This window comes from Dipodomys ordii, unplaced genomic scaffold, assembly GCF_000151885.1.
Source record: "Dipodomys ordii isolate 6190 unplaced genomic scaffold, Dord_2.0 Scaffold10, whole genome shotgun sequence".
NCBI classification, from domain to species: Eukaryota; Metazoa; Chordata; class Mammalia; order Rodentia; family Heteromyidae; genus Dipodomys; species Dipodomys ordii.
This window is the reverse complement of record NW_012267226.1, coordinates 14,914,724-14,930,108: the sequence shown is the minus strand read 5'-3', so window position 1 is coordinate 14,930,108 and position 15,385 is coordinate 14,914,724. Positions and strand designations below refer to the sequence as shown.

At 40.1% G+C, this 15,385-nt stretch overlaps 1 protein-coding gene across 2 annotated transcripts in view; it reads left to right on the top strand.

Moving 5' to 3' along the window:
* Positions 1–5,799: 5,799 nt before the first annotated feature.
* The window catches only part of Rdx (radixin), a 29,076-nt gene continuing 19,490 nt past the window's right edge, over positions 5,800–15,385 (top strand). The window contains exons 1-4 of one of the 2 annotated variants that reach the window (XM_013009708.1): positions 5,800–5,858; positions 7,857–7,940; positions 14,004–14,099; positions 14,854–15,128. In XM_013009708.1, the coding sequence (XP_012865162.1) occupies positions 5,847–5,858; positions 7,857–7,940; positions 14,004–14,099; positions 14,854–15,128 (467 nt within the window). In that variant the 5' untranslated portion in view covers positions 5,800–5,846. Of the gene's footprint in view, positions 5,859–7,856; positions 7,941–14,003; positions 14,100–14,853; positions 15,129–15,385 lie in introns of those variants that run through there. The other variant, XM_013009709.1, reaches the window with a different exon arrangement.

The window sequence follows — 15,385 nt, the reverse complement described above, 5'->3', positions numbered from 1 at the left end:
ACAACAGTCCCTCTGGAGTATGGTATCTATCATGCTATCTGTCACATAGTTTTAATCATTGGCTATTGTAAAGGATTACTGCCAAGAAGATTATACTAGATTTCTTTTTTTTTCACTTTTATTTCCCTGAGGGTTTATTCCAGAAGCAAAATTTCGTGTTCAAAAAAGCTTTGTAGTTTTTGTTACATATTAGCAGCTTTCTTCCTAGAAATATGGTCTCAATTTATGTTAACATCAGTGATATTTACCAAATTGCTTATCAACAGTCTGCAACGTTGATTGGCATATGTAATGCTTAATTTCCTAGTGTAGTGAAGACTTTAACTGAGTGCAGTGTTAAGTATTTTGCATAGCAACTTTATTATGGCTGTTGTGTTTTTTTGCTATTATGGTACTATAATTTTGATACTTTATTCTGCTTATAAAGGATTTAAAATATTTACCTGCTTTCATAATCTATAAACTACCTTTACTTACAGTAGTCCTTCAAATCTAGATTGTGGAGGGGCTGTATTGGGTTTGAACCCAGAGCCTAGTACTCATTTTGTTTGCTTGGTAGTGGTCTTTACCACCATGCTTCCAGTGCTGCATTTTTTTGCGGGTGGGGGGCGCAGTTACTGGGGCTTGAGCTCATATCCTGGACATTGTCCCTTAGCTTTATTCACTGAAGGCTGGGGCTCTATTACTTGAGGCCACAGTTCCACTTAGGGCTTTTTGGTGGAAATAAGAGTCTTGTGGACTTTCCTTCCACAGAAAGGGCTAGCTTGAAGCATGATTCTCAGATCTCAGCCTTCTGAATTAGCTAAAATTATAGTAGTGTTCTTACCACTTGAGCTACAGCCCTACCTCCTGCTTTTTGGTGGTTAAATGGAGATAAGAGTCCCTTAGACTTAACTGCCCAGTCTGGCTTTCAACCTTGATCTTTAGATCTCAGTCTCCTGAGTAGCTAGGATTAAACACCAGTGCTCAGCTGAATATTTTTTAGAAGCTTCATTGTGAAGGCCTGGACTCTGACAGTATTGCAAATGTGTCAGAGGGTCTAAATAAAATAGTTTATGGAATGTGAGGTGGAGCAAATAGTATATATCTAACTCAATGTTTTATAAAATCATGATCTTAGTTAAGTTTGCTAACATGTATTATTAGTGAACATTAATATTTTCTCACTGATTAGTGAAATCATTATATATTTAGATTTACCTTATACCTTATAATGAGTTACTGTTTACCTTATAATTTAGTTCATGGCTTCTCTTTTGGTAGGAGGGCAATACTGGGATTTGAACTTGAACCCAGACTTTTTTTTTGTGGCTCATGTGGTCCCTGAGCTCTTTTTGCTCAAGGCTAGTGCTCTATCATTTATAGCCACAGTGCCACTCCAATTTTCCGGTGATTAGTTGGAGATGAGAGGCTTTTCTTCCCCGGGCTGTCTTTGAACCACAGTCCTCAGATCTCAGCCTCCTGAGTAGCTAGGATTATAGGTGTGAGCCACCAGTGCCCAGCTTCTTTTCTGTTTTTATTTTTCAGAGTCCTACATTTTCTCCAGAACTAGCCTTGGACCCTGATCCTTTCATTCTTCCCCTTCTAAATAGCTGGGATTAAAAGTGTGAGCCACTATATGGTCAATGTATATAGCTATTGAGTTATTTTGATCCTCTGCTAGGATTATCCTAGACATATACTAATTATTACAAATGAGGTAAATTATGGAGCCTATAGTTTCTTTGGGTCTGGCTTCATTTAATAAGGTTTTTCCTATCTTAACATTTCCTTACAAATGGGGCGAGTAATTCTTTCTGATAGAAGCATCGAATTTGATTGTATGTGTGTATCACATTGTCTTGATCCATTTATCTACTGAGTCAAATGAACTCCAACATATGGAAATGGGGTTTTTGTTTTTAATGTACTGTGTGAAGTTCTTTTTTTCTTTTGTATTTCTTTTTCCTTTTGTTTATCCCTTGTTGTCAGTGGTTTTGATTTTGGTACACTGTGTCTTGTATATGCATTTATCTGATTTGGGGAAGGGAAGGGTAACACAATGGCGAGACAAAAGGCAAAGGGTGAACCAGTAGAACAGCTGTATAAGACACTGTGTTGAAAATGAACTTTACAACTTGGGCGGGGAGGAAGTGGGAGAAAAATGAGGGGTGTGATTAACAATATTCAACAAGAAATATACTCACTACCTTACTTACAGAACTGTAACCCCTCTGTATATCACTTTTAGAGTAAAAAAAAATTTTTTTTTAAAGTGGGAGCCACCATGCTGGCCAATTGGTTTTTCTTTTTCTTTTCCCTTTTCTTGGAGGGAGGAGGTGTAAAGGGGTTAGGTATCATCACTTGAACAGCTAAAGTGGTATTCATTTTAGTTATTTTTATGCATTTTAGTTATTTTTCGGTTCAAAGCGTGGTTTTATCTATCACCGGCCTTGCATCTCAATACGTTTTGTATAACTCAATAAGTTTTGTATAGCTAGAATTACAGATACATAGCAGGCCCAGCTTGTTTGTTGAGATGAAATCTCTCACTTTTTTGCCTGGGCTGACCTCAAATCCTTATCTTTACAGCCTCTGCCTCCTAAGTAGCTGTCATTACAGGCATGTGTTCCCACATCAGGCCTCAAGTTTATGATCTTAGTGGACAAGTTATTAAGGAAAGATAGTGGAGTTTACTTAGGTAAACTTTATAATTTTTAGGGAATAAGACATGAAACAATAAACTAGTCAAGGTACTAGTGAAAGCAATGAAATAACAAGAGAAAAAAATAACAGACTTCTGGCAAGATTAACCAAAGAAAAGGCAGATAAAATTGAATAGTATTAGGAATAAAAAAGGCCATAACTTCACATCTGATAATATTTCTTAGAATTTTTATATTTCTATCAATAGCTTTCTGGAAATATGTAATAATGTGCAGCCTTGAAGAACTGCAGATTTGGTCTGCTATAGGGATTCCAGTGTTTGGGCCATTGTATACTTGAAAAAAATCTTCTAGACAGTGAGCAAGCAAAGTTAGCAAACAAGTAGAAATGCCATGTGGGGATTACTGGCTGATAAGCCATGTAAAAAGCAGTTACTTTGGAGATGGTGTTAGTCAAGACTGAGATGATGAGATCTGAAGTAAGGCATGGGCCATTGGCATGGTAAGCAGCATAGAAAAATTCATGGGAACTATGCTTAGGTCATAACAGTGTTTGTGGTGAGGGGTAGACCCAAAACTGGTTGGGAAGAGGCAGGGCTGAAATTCCTACCGAATTTCATTGCTCATGACTCAAGACTAGAAAAATCTCAGGAGGAAGTTCTCTGTATAAGGGATTTCTTTTTTTTTGGTTGGTTGTAGGGCTTGAACTCTGGGCTTGGGCACTGTCCCTGTGCTCTTCAGCTCAAGGTGAGCACTCTACCACTTGAGCCACAGCGCCACTTCCAGTTTTCTAGTGGTTTATCAGAGATAAGAGTCTTACAGACTGGGCTGGGAAGGTGGCTCAATGGTAGAGTGCTTGCCTTGTATGCATGAGGCCCTGGGTTCAGTTCCTCAGCACCACATAAGCAGAAAAAGCTGGAAGTGGCACTGGCTCAAGTGGTAGAGCGCTTGCCTTGAGCTGAAGAGCTGAGGGACAGAGCCCAGGCCCAGAGTTCAGGCCCCACAACTGACAAAAAGAAAAGAAAGAAAGTCTCACAGACTTTCCTGCCTGGGCTGGCTTTGAACCATGATCCTCAGATCTCAGCCTCCTGAGTAGGTAGGATTATAGGTGTGAGCCACTGATGCCTGGCTGTCTAAGGGATTTATGGGCACATGTGTTAGTGGAATTTGGGGCCTGACCTCAATTCAGATATTCATTTAATCGATTCCACTGTAACAAGTAGTTTCTTGGCAGATATATCACCTAAGTCTATTTTCAAATAACTTAAAATTGTATTACCAGTAGTAAATTTTAAATTGGAATGCTAGTCTCTTTTCTGGATTGGTAATGATGATTAAGAATTTTTGATTATCTGGTATGTTTATCAAGAGGGGAAACACTATTTAGTTTTTTTTTTCTTTTGGGGTGGAGCAGCACTGGGGTTTGAACTCAGAGCCTCATATTCTTAGGCAGGTGCTCTGATTTGAGCTACATCCAGCATACCTTTTTGCTTTCTTCTATTTCTTTATTACTTGGATTTGAATTCAGGGCCTGGGTGATGTCCCTTACCTTTTTTGCTCAAGGCTGGTGCTCTACCACTTGAGCCATAGCTGCACTTCTGGCTTTTTGCTAGTTAATTGAAGATGAGTCCATGATTTTCCTGCCCCAGCTGGCTTTGAACATGAGTTCTCAGAGCTCAGCCTCCTGAGTAGCTAGGTGCTGTTGGCACCTGGCTTGCTTTACTTTTTGGGTAAGATCTTATGTGTTCGTCTGGGGCTAGCCTGAACTGCAGTCCTATCTATTGCTTCCTGTGTAGCTGGAATCACAGGCAGACACCAGCACACTGCTTTATTGAGTGTGGGGGAGGTGGAGGGGCAGGGGTCTTGCAGACCTTAGGCTGGACTAGCTTTGAGCCTTGAGCCTCCCGATTCCTGCCTCTCTAGTAGTTGGGATGGCAGGCATGCACCACTACATGTTACCCAGCTTTTGGTTGTCATCGTTCTCCACCCCCCCACCCCCGAGACCACCCTCAGACTTTGATCATCCTGTGTACTTCACGACAGCCGGGATTGCAGCATGCAATGTCACACCTAATTTTTGTATTTTTTAGGATCTCACTATGTAATTCAGGCTGGCCTTGTGGTTGCCCTATAGCCCAGACTAGCCTCTAAATCTTGATTCTCTTGTCTCAGTCTAAGTGTTAGATCCAGCAAAATACTTCTTACTAAGAACATTTACTCTAAGACAACATAATGGGTCTCCTTTGCTAAGGTTTACTGCCTTAGGAAGAAAAGAAAGAATTCTAATGGTCTTAAAGGCAATTCTAAATTTTGGAAACGGCACTGGCTTGCTGGTGTATAGCATGCAGATTGTTAATGTGCTACAGTTTATAGCTGTTTTATACACCTTAGGTAAATAAGCTACATACAAATTTACTCTAATTTTCAAGAGAAAAGGAATTGCTTTGCAACAAGTCTTTTTTTTTTTTTTTTGTCGGTCGTGGGGCTTGAACTCTGGGCCTTGGCGCTGTCCCTCAGCTCTTCAGCTCAAGGCGAGCGCTCTACCATTTGAGCTACAGCGCCACTTCCGGTTTTCTGGTGGTTTATTGGAGATAGGAGTCTCACGGTCTCTCCTGCCCGGGCTGGCTTTGAACCGCGATCCTCAGATCTCAGCCTCCTGAGTAGCTAGGATTACAGGAGTGAGCCACCAGTGCCCCTCGCAACAAGTCTTATTGAAACATTACATTGGTCAAAATTTCCTTTTGTCTTTCACAGGATAGGAAAAACTATTCCTTAGATTCTGAATCCACTTACCTTCTTTTTTCCCATCTCTTCCTTGCTGGATTGGGTCCAGGCATGAACCTGGCTCCCAGAGGCAGTCTTGGCTCCTGCAGTCATGTGTCCTTGTCTGTAATTAAATGAAAACTTTCAATAAGTCAGCATGCTTTGTATTGCATGTGAGATATGTGGTATTTGAAATGTATTTCAACTTTTTAGGGAACACAAATAGAAGACACTGAAGATAAGTATTAAAATGAGTTGGTTTTTACTTTATTCTAAACAAGTTTGGCTAAAAAAATGATAATTAGGCCTTTTCAAAAACGCTTATGGAATTGCTTATATGAAAAGGTAACAAGTTATCTTTTCTTTAACAGGTGACGGTTTTGTTTTTATAGAATTGAAGAATTTTTATTTAAGGGAAGTAACAGAAAGAGAAGGAAAATGCCGAAACCAGTAAGTAGATCTCATTACTTTGACGCTTCTTGCCTGCCTGCCTGCCTTTCTTTCTTTTTGCCAGTCTTGTCTTGAACTCAGGGCCAGGCCCCTGTCCCTAAGCTTCTTTTGCTCAAGCTTCTTTTGCACTCTACTACTTGAGCCACAGTGCCACTTCTAGCTTTTTCTGTGTATGTGGTACTGAGGTATGGAACCCAGGGCTTCATACATGCTAGGCAAGCACTCTGCCACAAATCATATTCCTAGCCGAATACTACTTTCTTAATAAGGTGTTCTTAAGTTTTCTCTGGAACTCTCTGGGAGGGTTCATGGAAGAAAAATGCACTGCTCTGACTAGTCCTTGGGTTAGCATGGCTGAACCATGCCTTCGTGGGCAGTGAGCTCCAGTCATGGCAGCTTTGCAGCTAAGGTTGCACATCATGGCATGGAGGTCAGAGCTTCAGTCCTTATCCTTATGAAAAATGATGATAGAATCATTTAATTTATAGAGTGTAGTGAGGATTAGAAGATTCTGGTACACATTCAATGCTCAGTGTCAGTGCTCTGTAAATGATAGCATAGTCTTCAGAAATGATCATGAGGGCTCCCGAGGGCTCATGTTCTTAGTTTTCTCATTCTCGCTGTGATAGTACTAACGCTGATAATACTGGTCTGATGACTTTCGCCTATGGTAAATGTTCTTCATCTAAAAAAGAACACAGTGTTTTTTCAATAATATTCCTTCTGGGGGCTGGGAAGGTGGCTCAGTGGTAGAGCGCTTGCCTTGCATGTATGAGGCCCTGGGTTCGATTCCTCAGCACCACATAAACAAAAAGAAAAAAAGCCGGAAGTGGCGCTATGGCTCAAGTGGTAGAGTGCTAGCCTTGCGCTGAAGAGCTGAGCGACAAGTGCCCAGGCCCAGAGTTCAGGCCCCACGACCGGATCCCAAAAAAAAATTAATAATAATAATATTCCTTCTGGCCAACTTTTTTTTTTTTAATTCAAGGCTGGACTTAAATTCACAATCCTCCAGCCTCAGCCTTCTGAATGCTGGGATTGAAATTACAAACATAAGTCAACATGCATGATTCAAGTATGTTTTTAAAGAAAATTGTTGGTTGTAGTTGTCAGAATTTTCTGGCATGAGTTTCACTTACGAATGACTTCAAAGTCTCAGCAGGTAACATAATGTGTTGGTGAACAAGAGGAATAGAAAAGACAAAGATCAGAAAGAATTTATAGCATAGTGTGAAAAAGAAAGTAACAGTATGGAAATCAGTGTATAAAGGCTTTTTTAAAGCTAATGAGAAAGTATATATTAAAACTACAGTGAGCTGCCATGCTATACTCTGGGGAGGGTAGGGGACAACAATTAATGACTCGTATTAGTGCAGGAAAGGATGCCAGATATCTTTAATTCTCTGCTAGTTGGAATTCGAAAGTTTATAAGTACTTTGGAAAATTCCTTGCCATTGTAATTAAGTAAAGAATTTAAATTTTTATATGCAGTTGGATATCAGGTATGTGTGTTATTTACAAATTAAAAGTTATGGAAGAAACTACTTTTAACATATTAATAGCCAATAATATGTTATTCTTAAACTTTTAGGTTAGAATATAGCCATTTACCTATTCACTCTAATTTAAAAAAAAAAAAAAGAAAGAAAGAAACTCTACCTTTTCAAAATAGACCGCCTAGAGAAAATCAATTTGGTTTAGTCAGTTAATTTGGTTTTGTTTTCTTTGTTTGTGCCAGTACTGGGGCTTGAACTCTGGGTCTGGGTGCTGTCCCTTTGCTGTGCCCTTATCTGGCACTTCTACCATTTGAGCCATAGCTTCACTTGTGGCTTTTTTGTGGTTAATTGGAGATAAGAATTTCATTAATTTTCCTTCCTGGGCTGGCTTTGAACTGTGATTTTCAGATGTCAGCCTCCTGAGCAACTACAGGCTTTTCTCATGTCTACTACTTCACAAGTGTATTCTTTCATCTAATGATTATCTCTTATGATTGTATTTCAGATCAATGTGAGAGTAACCACAATGGATGCTGAGCTGGAATTTGCCATTCAGCCCAATACGACGGGCAAACAACTTTTTGACCAGGTAGCACTCTGTCATGAATCTGTGGTCTGACACGTGGTATGCATGTGCTCCTTTCTGCTTCCTGTCCATTCATCACCCACCAATGTAGCACCTGGAATTTTTCACAGTAGTTAGGTATTTTGAATAGCTCTAGGGATATTCTTTTTCTCATTCCTACATTTGTTGTTTTTTTTGAAAATTAATTATTAAAACTCATGCCTAAAATCATAAAAATTCTACATGTGATACCCAAGGTAAATACATATTGTATAGACATAATTATCTCCTCAGATGTCCTATCTTTAGGTGAAAACATTCCAAAATCCTTTCCTTAGCTTTTTGAAATGTATTGTGCGTTATTGTTAACTTTAGTCCTGCTGCAGTGCTGTAACGTACCAGAATATTTTATTCCTCCCTAACTATAACTGACTACCTCAGTTGTACCAACTGACTGACTGTACCTCCTGCTTTAGCCCCTGATGACCCACCATTCTCATCTCAACTTTAATGAGACCAATGCTTTTAAACTCCAAAATGAATGGGATCATGCAGTACTTGCCTTTCTGTGTTTGGCTTATTTCACTTAACATAATGCCCTATTGTCACAGGATGGGACTTTTTTTGTTTGTTTGGGGTTAGTAGTAGAGCTTGAACTCAGGGCCTGGGCAATGTTCCTAAATTTTTGTGCTCAAGGCTAGCACTCTTACCACTTGAGCCAGACCTCTACCACTGGCTTTTTTGGTGGTTAATTAGAGATGAGAGTCTCCAGTTAACTGGGCTGGCTTTGAAACTACAGTCCCCAGATCTCAGCCTTCTAAGTAGCTAGGATTACAAGTGTGAACCACTGGCACCCAGCTAGGATGAGACTTTAATAAAAAGAATCAAAAAGTATTAGTTATCGCTATTAAAATTATTATAATGGTGACCAATTGAATGCAAAGACATTTTACCTAGCCCTTGAATAAAGTAGGTCAAGAACTTAGACTCTGGATAGCAGAACCACAGAAGAGGACACACAGCAAGGAGATAGCTAACAGCTTGGGCACTGTCCCTGAGCCTCTTTGTGCTCAAAACTAGCAGTCTACCACTTGAGCCATAGCACCACTTCTAGTTTTTGAGTGGTTAATTGGAGGTAAGAGTCTCACTGGGCTTTTCTGCCCCGGCTGGCTTCAACCCGCGATCTTCAGATTTTAGCCTCCTGGGTAGCTAGGATTACAGGCATGAGCCACCAGAGCCTGGCTAGAAAAGAATTTTAAAGTTGGGTCCCAATGGCTTGTACCTCTAATCATAGCTACTTAGGAAATGAGATCTAAGGATAATGGTTCAAAGCCAAGCCCCGGCAGGAAAGTTAATGAGATTCTTAGATCCAGTTAACCATGAAAAAAGCTGGAAATAGAGCTGTGGCTCAAGTGTTAGATAACCGAGGCCCTGACTTCAAGCCCCAGGACCAACACATACAAAAAAAAATTTTAAGGGGCTGGGAAGGTGGGTCAGTGGTAGAGCGCTTGCCTTGCATGCCTGAGGCTCTATGTCATAGGCTATTTATTTATTTATTTGTCAGTCGTGGGGCTTGAACTCTAGGCCTGGGTGCTGTCTCTCAGCTCTTCAGCTCAAGTCTAGTGCTCTCCCACTTGAGCCACATTGCTACTTCTGGTAGTTTATTAGAGATAAGAGTCTCATGAACTTTCCTGCCTGGGCTGGCTTTGAACCGTGAGCCTCAGCTCAGGTCTCAGCCTCCTGAGTAGCTAGGATTACAGGTGTGAGCCACCAGGCACCTGGCCTTTATTTTACTTTATTTTTTATAGCAAAGGTAGTGGTTGGTACTTAAAACCACCTCTAAGGTTTCTGGCTTAATTTTAACCTGTTTTAGTATTCTAAAATTTAAGCTCACGTAATGCGGTGTTTTAGGTCATCAAGTTTTACTGAGAAAAGGAAGAAACTGGTGCTCAGAGGTCAAATGAGGAGAAGAGAGGAAGATGAAGTATCTTACAGGAGATTAGAGGGAAGATAACCTTTTCACAGACTTCACACACACAGGAGTGGAGAGCTATAGTGGATGGTCAGGTGTCAAGAGGTGAAGAAGACACACACTGTGAGGAGCGGAAGGTGATGTGTCTCCCAGGAGACATAGGGAGGATAACCTTTCCAAAGACTTCACACAGGAGTGGGAGAGCCACAGTCTACGGTCTTTTGAACTTCATCTTAAGTAGAGTGTTTCTAGCATTATACCAATAAATAACAGCTTATATGTCAGCCCAGAGTGATCTAACATCTGATGAAATCTTAAAATTCCTTTCAGGGTATAATTAGCTAATTAATGAAGTCTGGAAGCCCTGATAAGGCCTTTTTGGAAGATACAAGGCTGTGTAGGGGCATGTGCACATGTACATGCACACTTATTTGTAAAGTGATATCATGAGCAGATCAGCTATCTGCACCATACCTGGTGGACTGCTATCAACCAGGGTTAATTCTTTCAGGCCCCTTTGTTTGTAAACATTTGTGCATGTATACATCATCTATATGCATGTTATATATAGGATTATTTTCTTACTTAGGTAGTACTGAGGTTTGAACTTTGGTTCTCAAGATTGCTAGGCAGGCACTTTATTTTGGTTTTAGGTCTTTTTCAAAAAGTTTTTAGTTATTTTTCTCCATTTTTTTACCTGGAGCCTGTTTGGGCCACAATGCCTGCCATGTAGCTAGGACCACAGGCATGTTCCATCATTTGTTGAGATGGGATCTTGCTAACTTTTGGTACATACTGGCCTTGAACTGCGATCCTTCATCTCTACCACCTCAGTACCTAGGATTATAGGCATACACCAGCTTGAATTAGTTTTGACTACTGAGGAAAAGAAAGCTTATTTGTTGGAAGAGATACTGTGACTGATGTAGTAGAGCACTAGCCTTGAGTAAAAAAAGTTTCCCAGGTCCTGAGTTCAAGTCCCAGGATTGGCAAAAAAAAAAAGAAAGGGAAAAAAAAGCTCATTTGTTGCAGTGGTGTCTTGAAAGCATGAACTCTTGAGCTATATCACCTTTAGTAATCCCAGCTGTAGCTGATTGACTTTGCCTCATTTTTCTATTTTATACAATTTACATGATAACATTACTTTTTCCAAAGTCAATTGTGAGAATCCATGTAAAATACATTGAACAGTAGTTGATTGTTCTATAATTAATAGTGTAAATTATTGAGGATTTTCGTCTGTTTTAGACTATTCTCAGCAATTCTCAGCCACAGTTCAGTTTCTTGACTATTTCCCTTGAGCCCAAATGCAAGAATTTGTGAGCAGGCTTTATTTACCTTGGGCGTGTGAGCAGTGGGATAAGCTAGCCCGTAGGTTTGTTCAGGTGGGACAGGAACAGACTAAGTCCTCTCAAGAGTTCATCCACATGGTATGAAATTCCACTTTTTTTTCACAGTACTGGGGAGTGAATTTAGTCTCTGTACACCTTGAGCCATGCCCTCCAGTTCTTTTTGTTTAGTTTGTTTTTCCAGTAGGGTAACCAGCTTTGGATGGTAATCCTCCAATCTCTGACACCCAAATAGCTATGATTACAACTGTGAACCAACGTGCCTGTCTTGTTTTTAAGATAGGGTCTTTAGCTTTTTCCCTTACTTAGTCTGACTCCTGAATAGCTGGGTTTATAAATAATTGCAGGTGGTTAGATTGAGGCTAGCTCCTGTGTGTTGGGGGTTCTCATATTAAGTGCATCTTGACTTTTTGTTTGACTCTCCCTTTATTAGCTTCATGTAGCTTTTACCTGGAGGATTAAAATACAGAGTATTCATGCACCAAGGAGTCCACAAGAAAATGTTAGGGTATATGAAGTAATAAAATGTTTTTATCACCTAAAATCCTTTAAAAAGTATATGCTTTGTAGTTTATTAGCATGTTTGTTTATGTTTTATAAGTGAATACACATGTAGTTATGTGCCAGCAGTTACACTTTAAACTATGTCATGAGAAATTTCTAATTGGACCTAGAAGTAGGAGAAAAGCACTGGGGAGCTAAGGGCTGTTGGGGAATTTCCTAGCTGAACTCGCTGGCCCCTCCTGCTCGTCTTTCCCTTGTGCCTGCTGGGGCTAGCCTTGGGGCTGGGGCAAAGCTGGGCAGTTGCTTGGCCCCACTTTCATATGCTCTGGGCCATCATAGTGCTAGCTCCAGGTCTGGCTGTGCTGAGCTTCAGTGTTGGCTGAGGCTTGGCTTGGACGGCTTCCATTTGCTAACATGAAGTTACTCACTTGACTGTCCATATGAAACCTCTCAGTGTTTAAGACTGGTTTGCTTTTATATCACGAATCTTTATGTTCTATAGTCTCCAGAAATGAACATTTAGTGTATTTTAGCATAGTTTTCTTTTTTTATATTGTCTGTATACATTATTTCAGTGAAAATTTTAAAAATAAACAGAATGCTTTACTTTGCTATTTGAAACCAAAGTCCTATAATATTTTATCTTAAAAAAGAAACCAGGGGCTGGGAAGGTGGCTCAGTGGTAGAGTGCTTGCCTTGCATGCCTGAGGCCCTGAGTTCAATTCCTCAGTACCACATAAGCAAAAAAGAAAAAAAAGCCGGAAGTGGCACTGTGGCTCAAGTGGTAGAGCGCTTGCCTTGAGCTGAAGAGCTGAGGGACAGCACCCAGGCCCAGAGTTCAAGTCCCACGACCGGACCCAAAAAAAAAAAAAAAAGAAAGAAACCAAGAGCCAGGCACTGATGATTCATACCTGTAATCCTAGATACTCAGGAGGCTGAGATCTGAGGATAGCAGTTCAAAGCCAAGCCCGGGCAGGAAAGTCCATGAAACTCTCATCTCTAATTAATCACAGAAAAAGCTGGCATGCCTAGGAGCTCAGGGACAGCACCCAGGCCCAGAGTTCAAGTCTGGCAAAGAAAAAAGGAAACCCAGAATGTTTTATTTTAAAGACTTTTTGGTGTGTGTGTGGGTGTGTTGGTGTGTGTGTGTGTGTAGACTTTTTGGTGTGTGTGTGTTGTTTAAAGAGTTTGTGTGTAAAGCCGGGCGCTGGTGGCTCACGCCTGTAATCCTAGCTACTCAGGAGGCTGAGATCTGAGGATCACAGTTCAAAGCCAGCCCAAGCAGGAGAGACCGTGAGACTCCTGTCTCCAGTAAACCACCAGAAAGCCGGAAGTGGCGCTGTAGCTCAAGTGGTAGAGCACTCGCCTTGAGCCAAAGAGCTGAGGGACAGCGCCCAGGCCCAGAGTTCAAGCCCCAGGACCGACAAAAAAAAGAGTTTGTGTGTATGTTGTTGTTTGTTATTGTTTGTTCCTTTTGACAAGTGGTTTTGGTTAAGTGTGGGGTAGTTCTGAGGATCCTAGTTTACTATAGCACTTTATGTAGAGTGCCTCCCACAGGCCAGTCAGCATTATTTGAGATGTGAATATTTAAGTGCATTTTAAAATAGTAATTTCTGTCCTTAAGTGTTAGACAGTGAAAGACAGAAAACAGATGCTCCACTGATCGCTGCCATCAGTGGTGTCAGGACAGACAGGTGTCCTATATCAGTAGAAACTCCAGGACCATCAGAGAATGAGTAAGTAGTGAGAACAATGAACACTTTTTTACAGTAGGCATATTAGTTGAACTAGGCTTTGAAGAGTAGATTTATTGTACATGTGCTAAAAGGTATAGGAGGAACATTTTGTGCTAGGGACAAAAACATAACTGGAGATAAAGGGTGAAAGTTACAGCATGTTCCAAGATGGAGTTCTTGCTCAGTACAGGTAGAATATTGGATATATCAGATTTACCACCCAGATAGGCTTTGCCCCAAATACAAGGCACAAATAGGGTGAATAGAAACAGGAGTGCAGGATTATGACACTGTTTTTACTTTAGGACTTGTTACTTGTTGAGATTTGAGAGCAAGTCAAGTAAGGAACACAGAAAATCTGGATTTCAGGTTTTAGGAATGTTCCTTGAATATGTTAAATTTAGAAAAGGCCTTTTCTGTAGCAAAGGAATATGCCTCAATCTGTGTAGTATTCTTTGCAATAGTGTCTGGTGTCACCTAGTTACAATGTGGATGTTGAACTGAATAATTTATTTTTTTTTTTTAGGTGGTGAAAACAGTTGGTTTGCGTGAGGTCTGGTTTTTTGGGCTGCAGTATGTAGACAGCAAAGGTTATTCTACATGGCTTAAACTGAATAAAAAGGTAAAATGTATAATAAAATTAAACTTAATAATAAAGTTAATTTATCATAATCATGAATTTGTCCTGGAAAGTAAAAGGGCAGAGTTCAAGCCCTCCTTTACAATTCTCTGTCTCTCCTCTGTTTTGCCAGTATTGGAGGTTGAATTTGACTAAAGGACCTCTGGCTTTTTTGCTCAAAGCTATGCTTTACCACTTGGGCCATACCTTAACTTCTGGCTTTTTGCTTGTTAATTGGAGATAAAAGTCTCATAGACTTTCCTGCCCAGGTTAGCTTCAAACATTGATTCTCATCTCAGCCTCCTAAATAGGATTATAGGCATGAGCCACTAGCACTGGGCACAGTCTCTCTTAAGCTTTACCAGTGTCATGTCCTTAAATTCATTTAGGCAACATCAGCTTTCATCTTTTTTCTATTTGGAAAATTTAGCATGTAAGAGAAAGTATCTAAAATAAGTATGTTGGTGTAATTAAGTAACTGACGCAGGACTATGAAGAGAGGTTTTCGGTTAGGTTCCTCAGTGGGATCTGTGATTATAAGTAGTCATTATTTAGAACTTTAACATAGAAATTTAGAATCTTTTATTTCATGTCTCACTTTCTCCCCAAAAAGAATTCAGTGTGACTAGAAAAATATGAATTACTTATGGGGAGATTTCATTGTTAGTTTCACACTATATTCCAGACCTACCCCCTCAACCCCCTTTCTTTCCATACATTAATTTTTTTCTGATTATACTTGAAATTATTATTCTAGGTAACACAACAAGATGTTAAAAAAGAGAATCCTTTGCAATTCAAGTTTAGAGCTAAATTCTTTCCTGAAGATGTTTCTGAAGAATTAATCCAAGAAATAACGCAGAGACTTTTCTTCTTGCAAGTTAAAGAAGCCATCTTGAATGATGAGATATATTGCCCACCAGAAACTGCCGTTCTTTTGGCTTCCTATGCTGTCCAAGCCAAATATGGAGATTACAATAAGGAGATTCACAAATCAGGTTACCTGGCTAATGACAGACTCCTACCCCAGCGGTAAGTGGAATGTGTCTTCATGTTATAGTCTGTTTATTAAATGCATTTTGGGATCTTAAAACTGCCAGTTAGACTAAATAAACTTAACAGTCATGACTTAGCTGCTTACTTATATTTATGTGCTCTTCTCTATTTCCGTAGGATAGGCAGTAAAAGAGACTACAATTTGGGCTTGAAGGAAGGGTGTGTAAATGGTTGCCACTTGGTAATATTCCAGCACGGGCAGATCAGTGCTTAATAACTGTTTTGAGAATAAG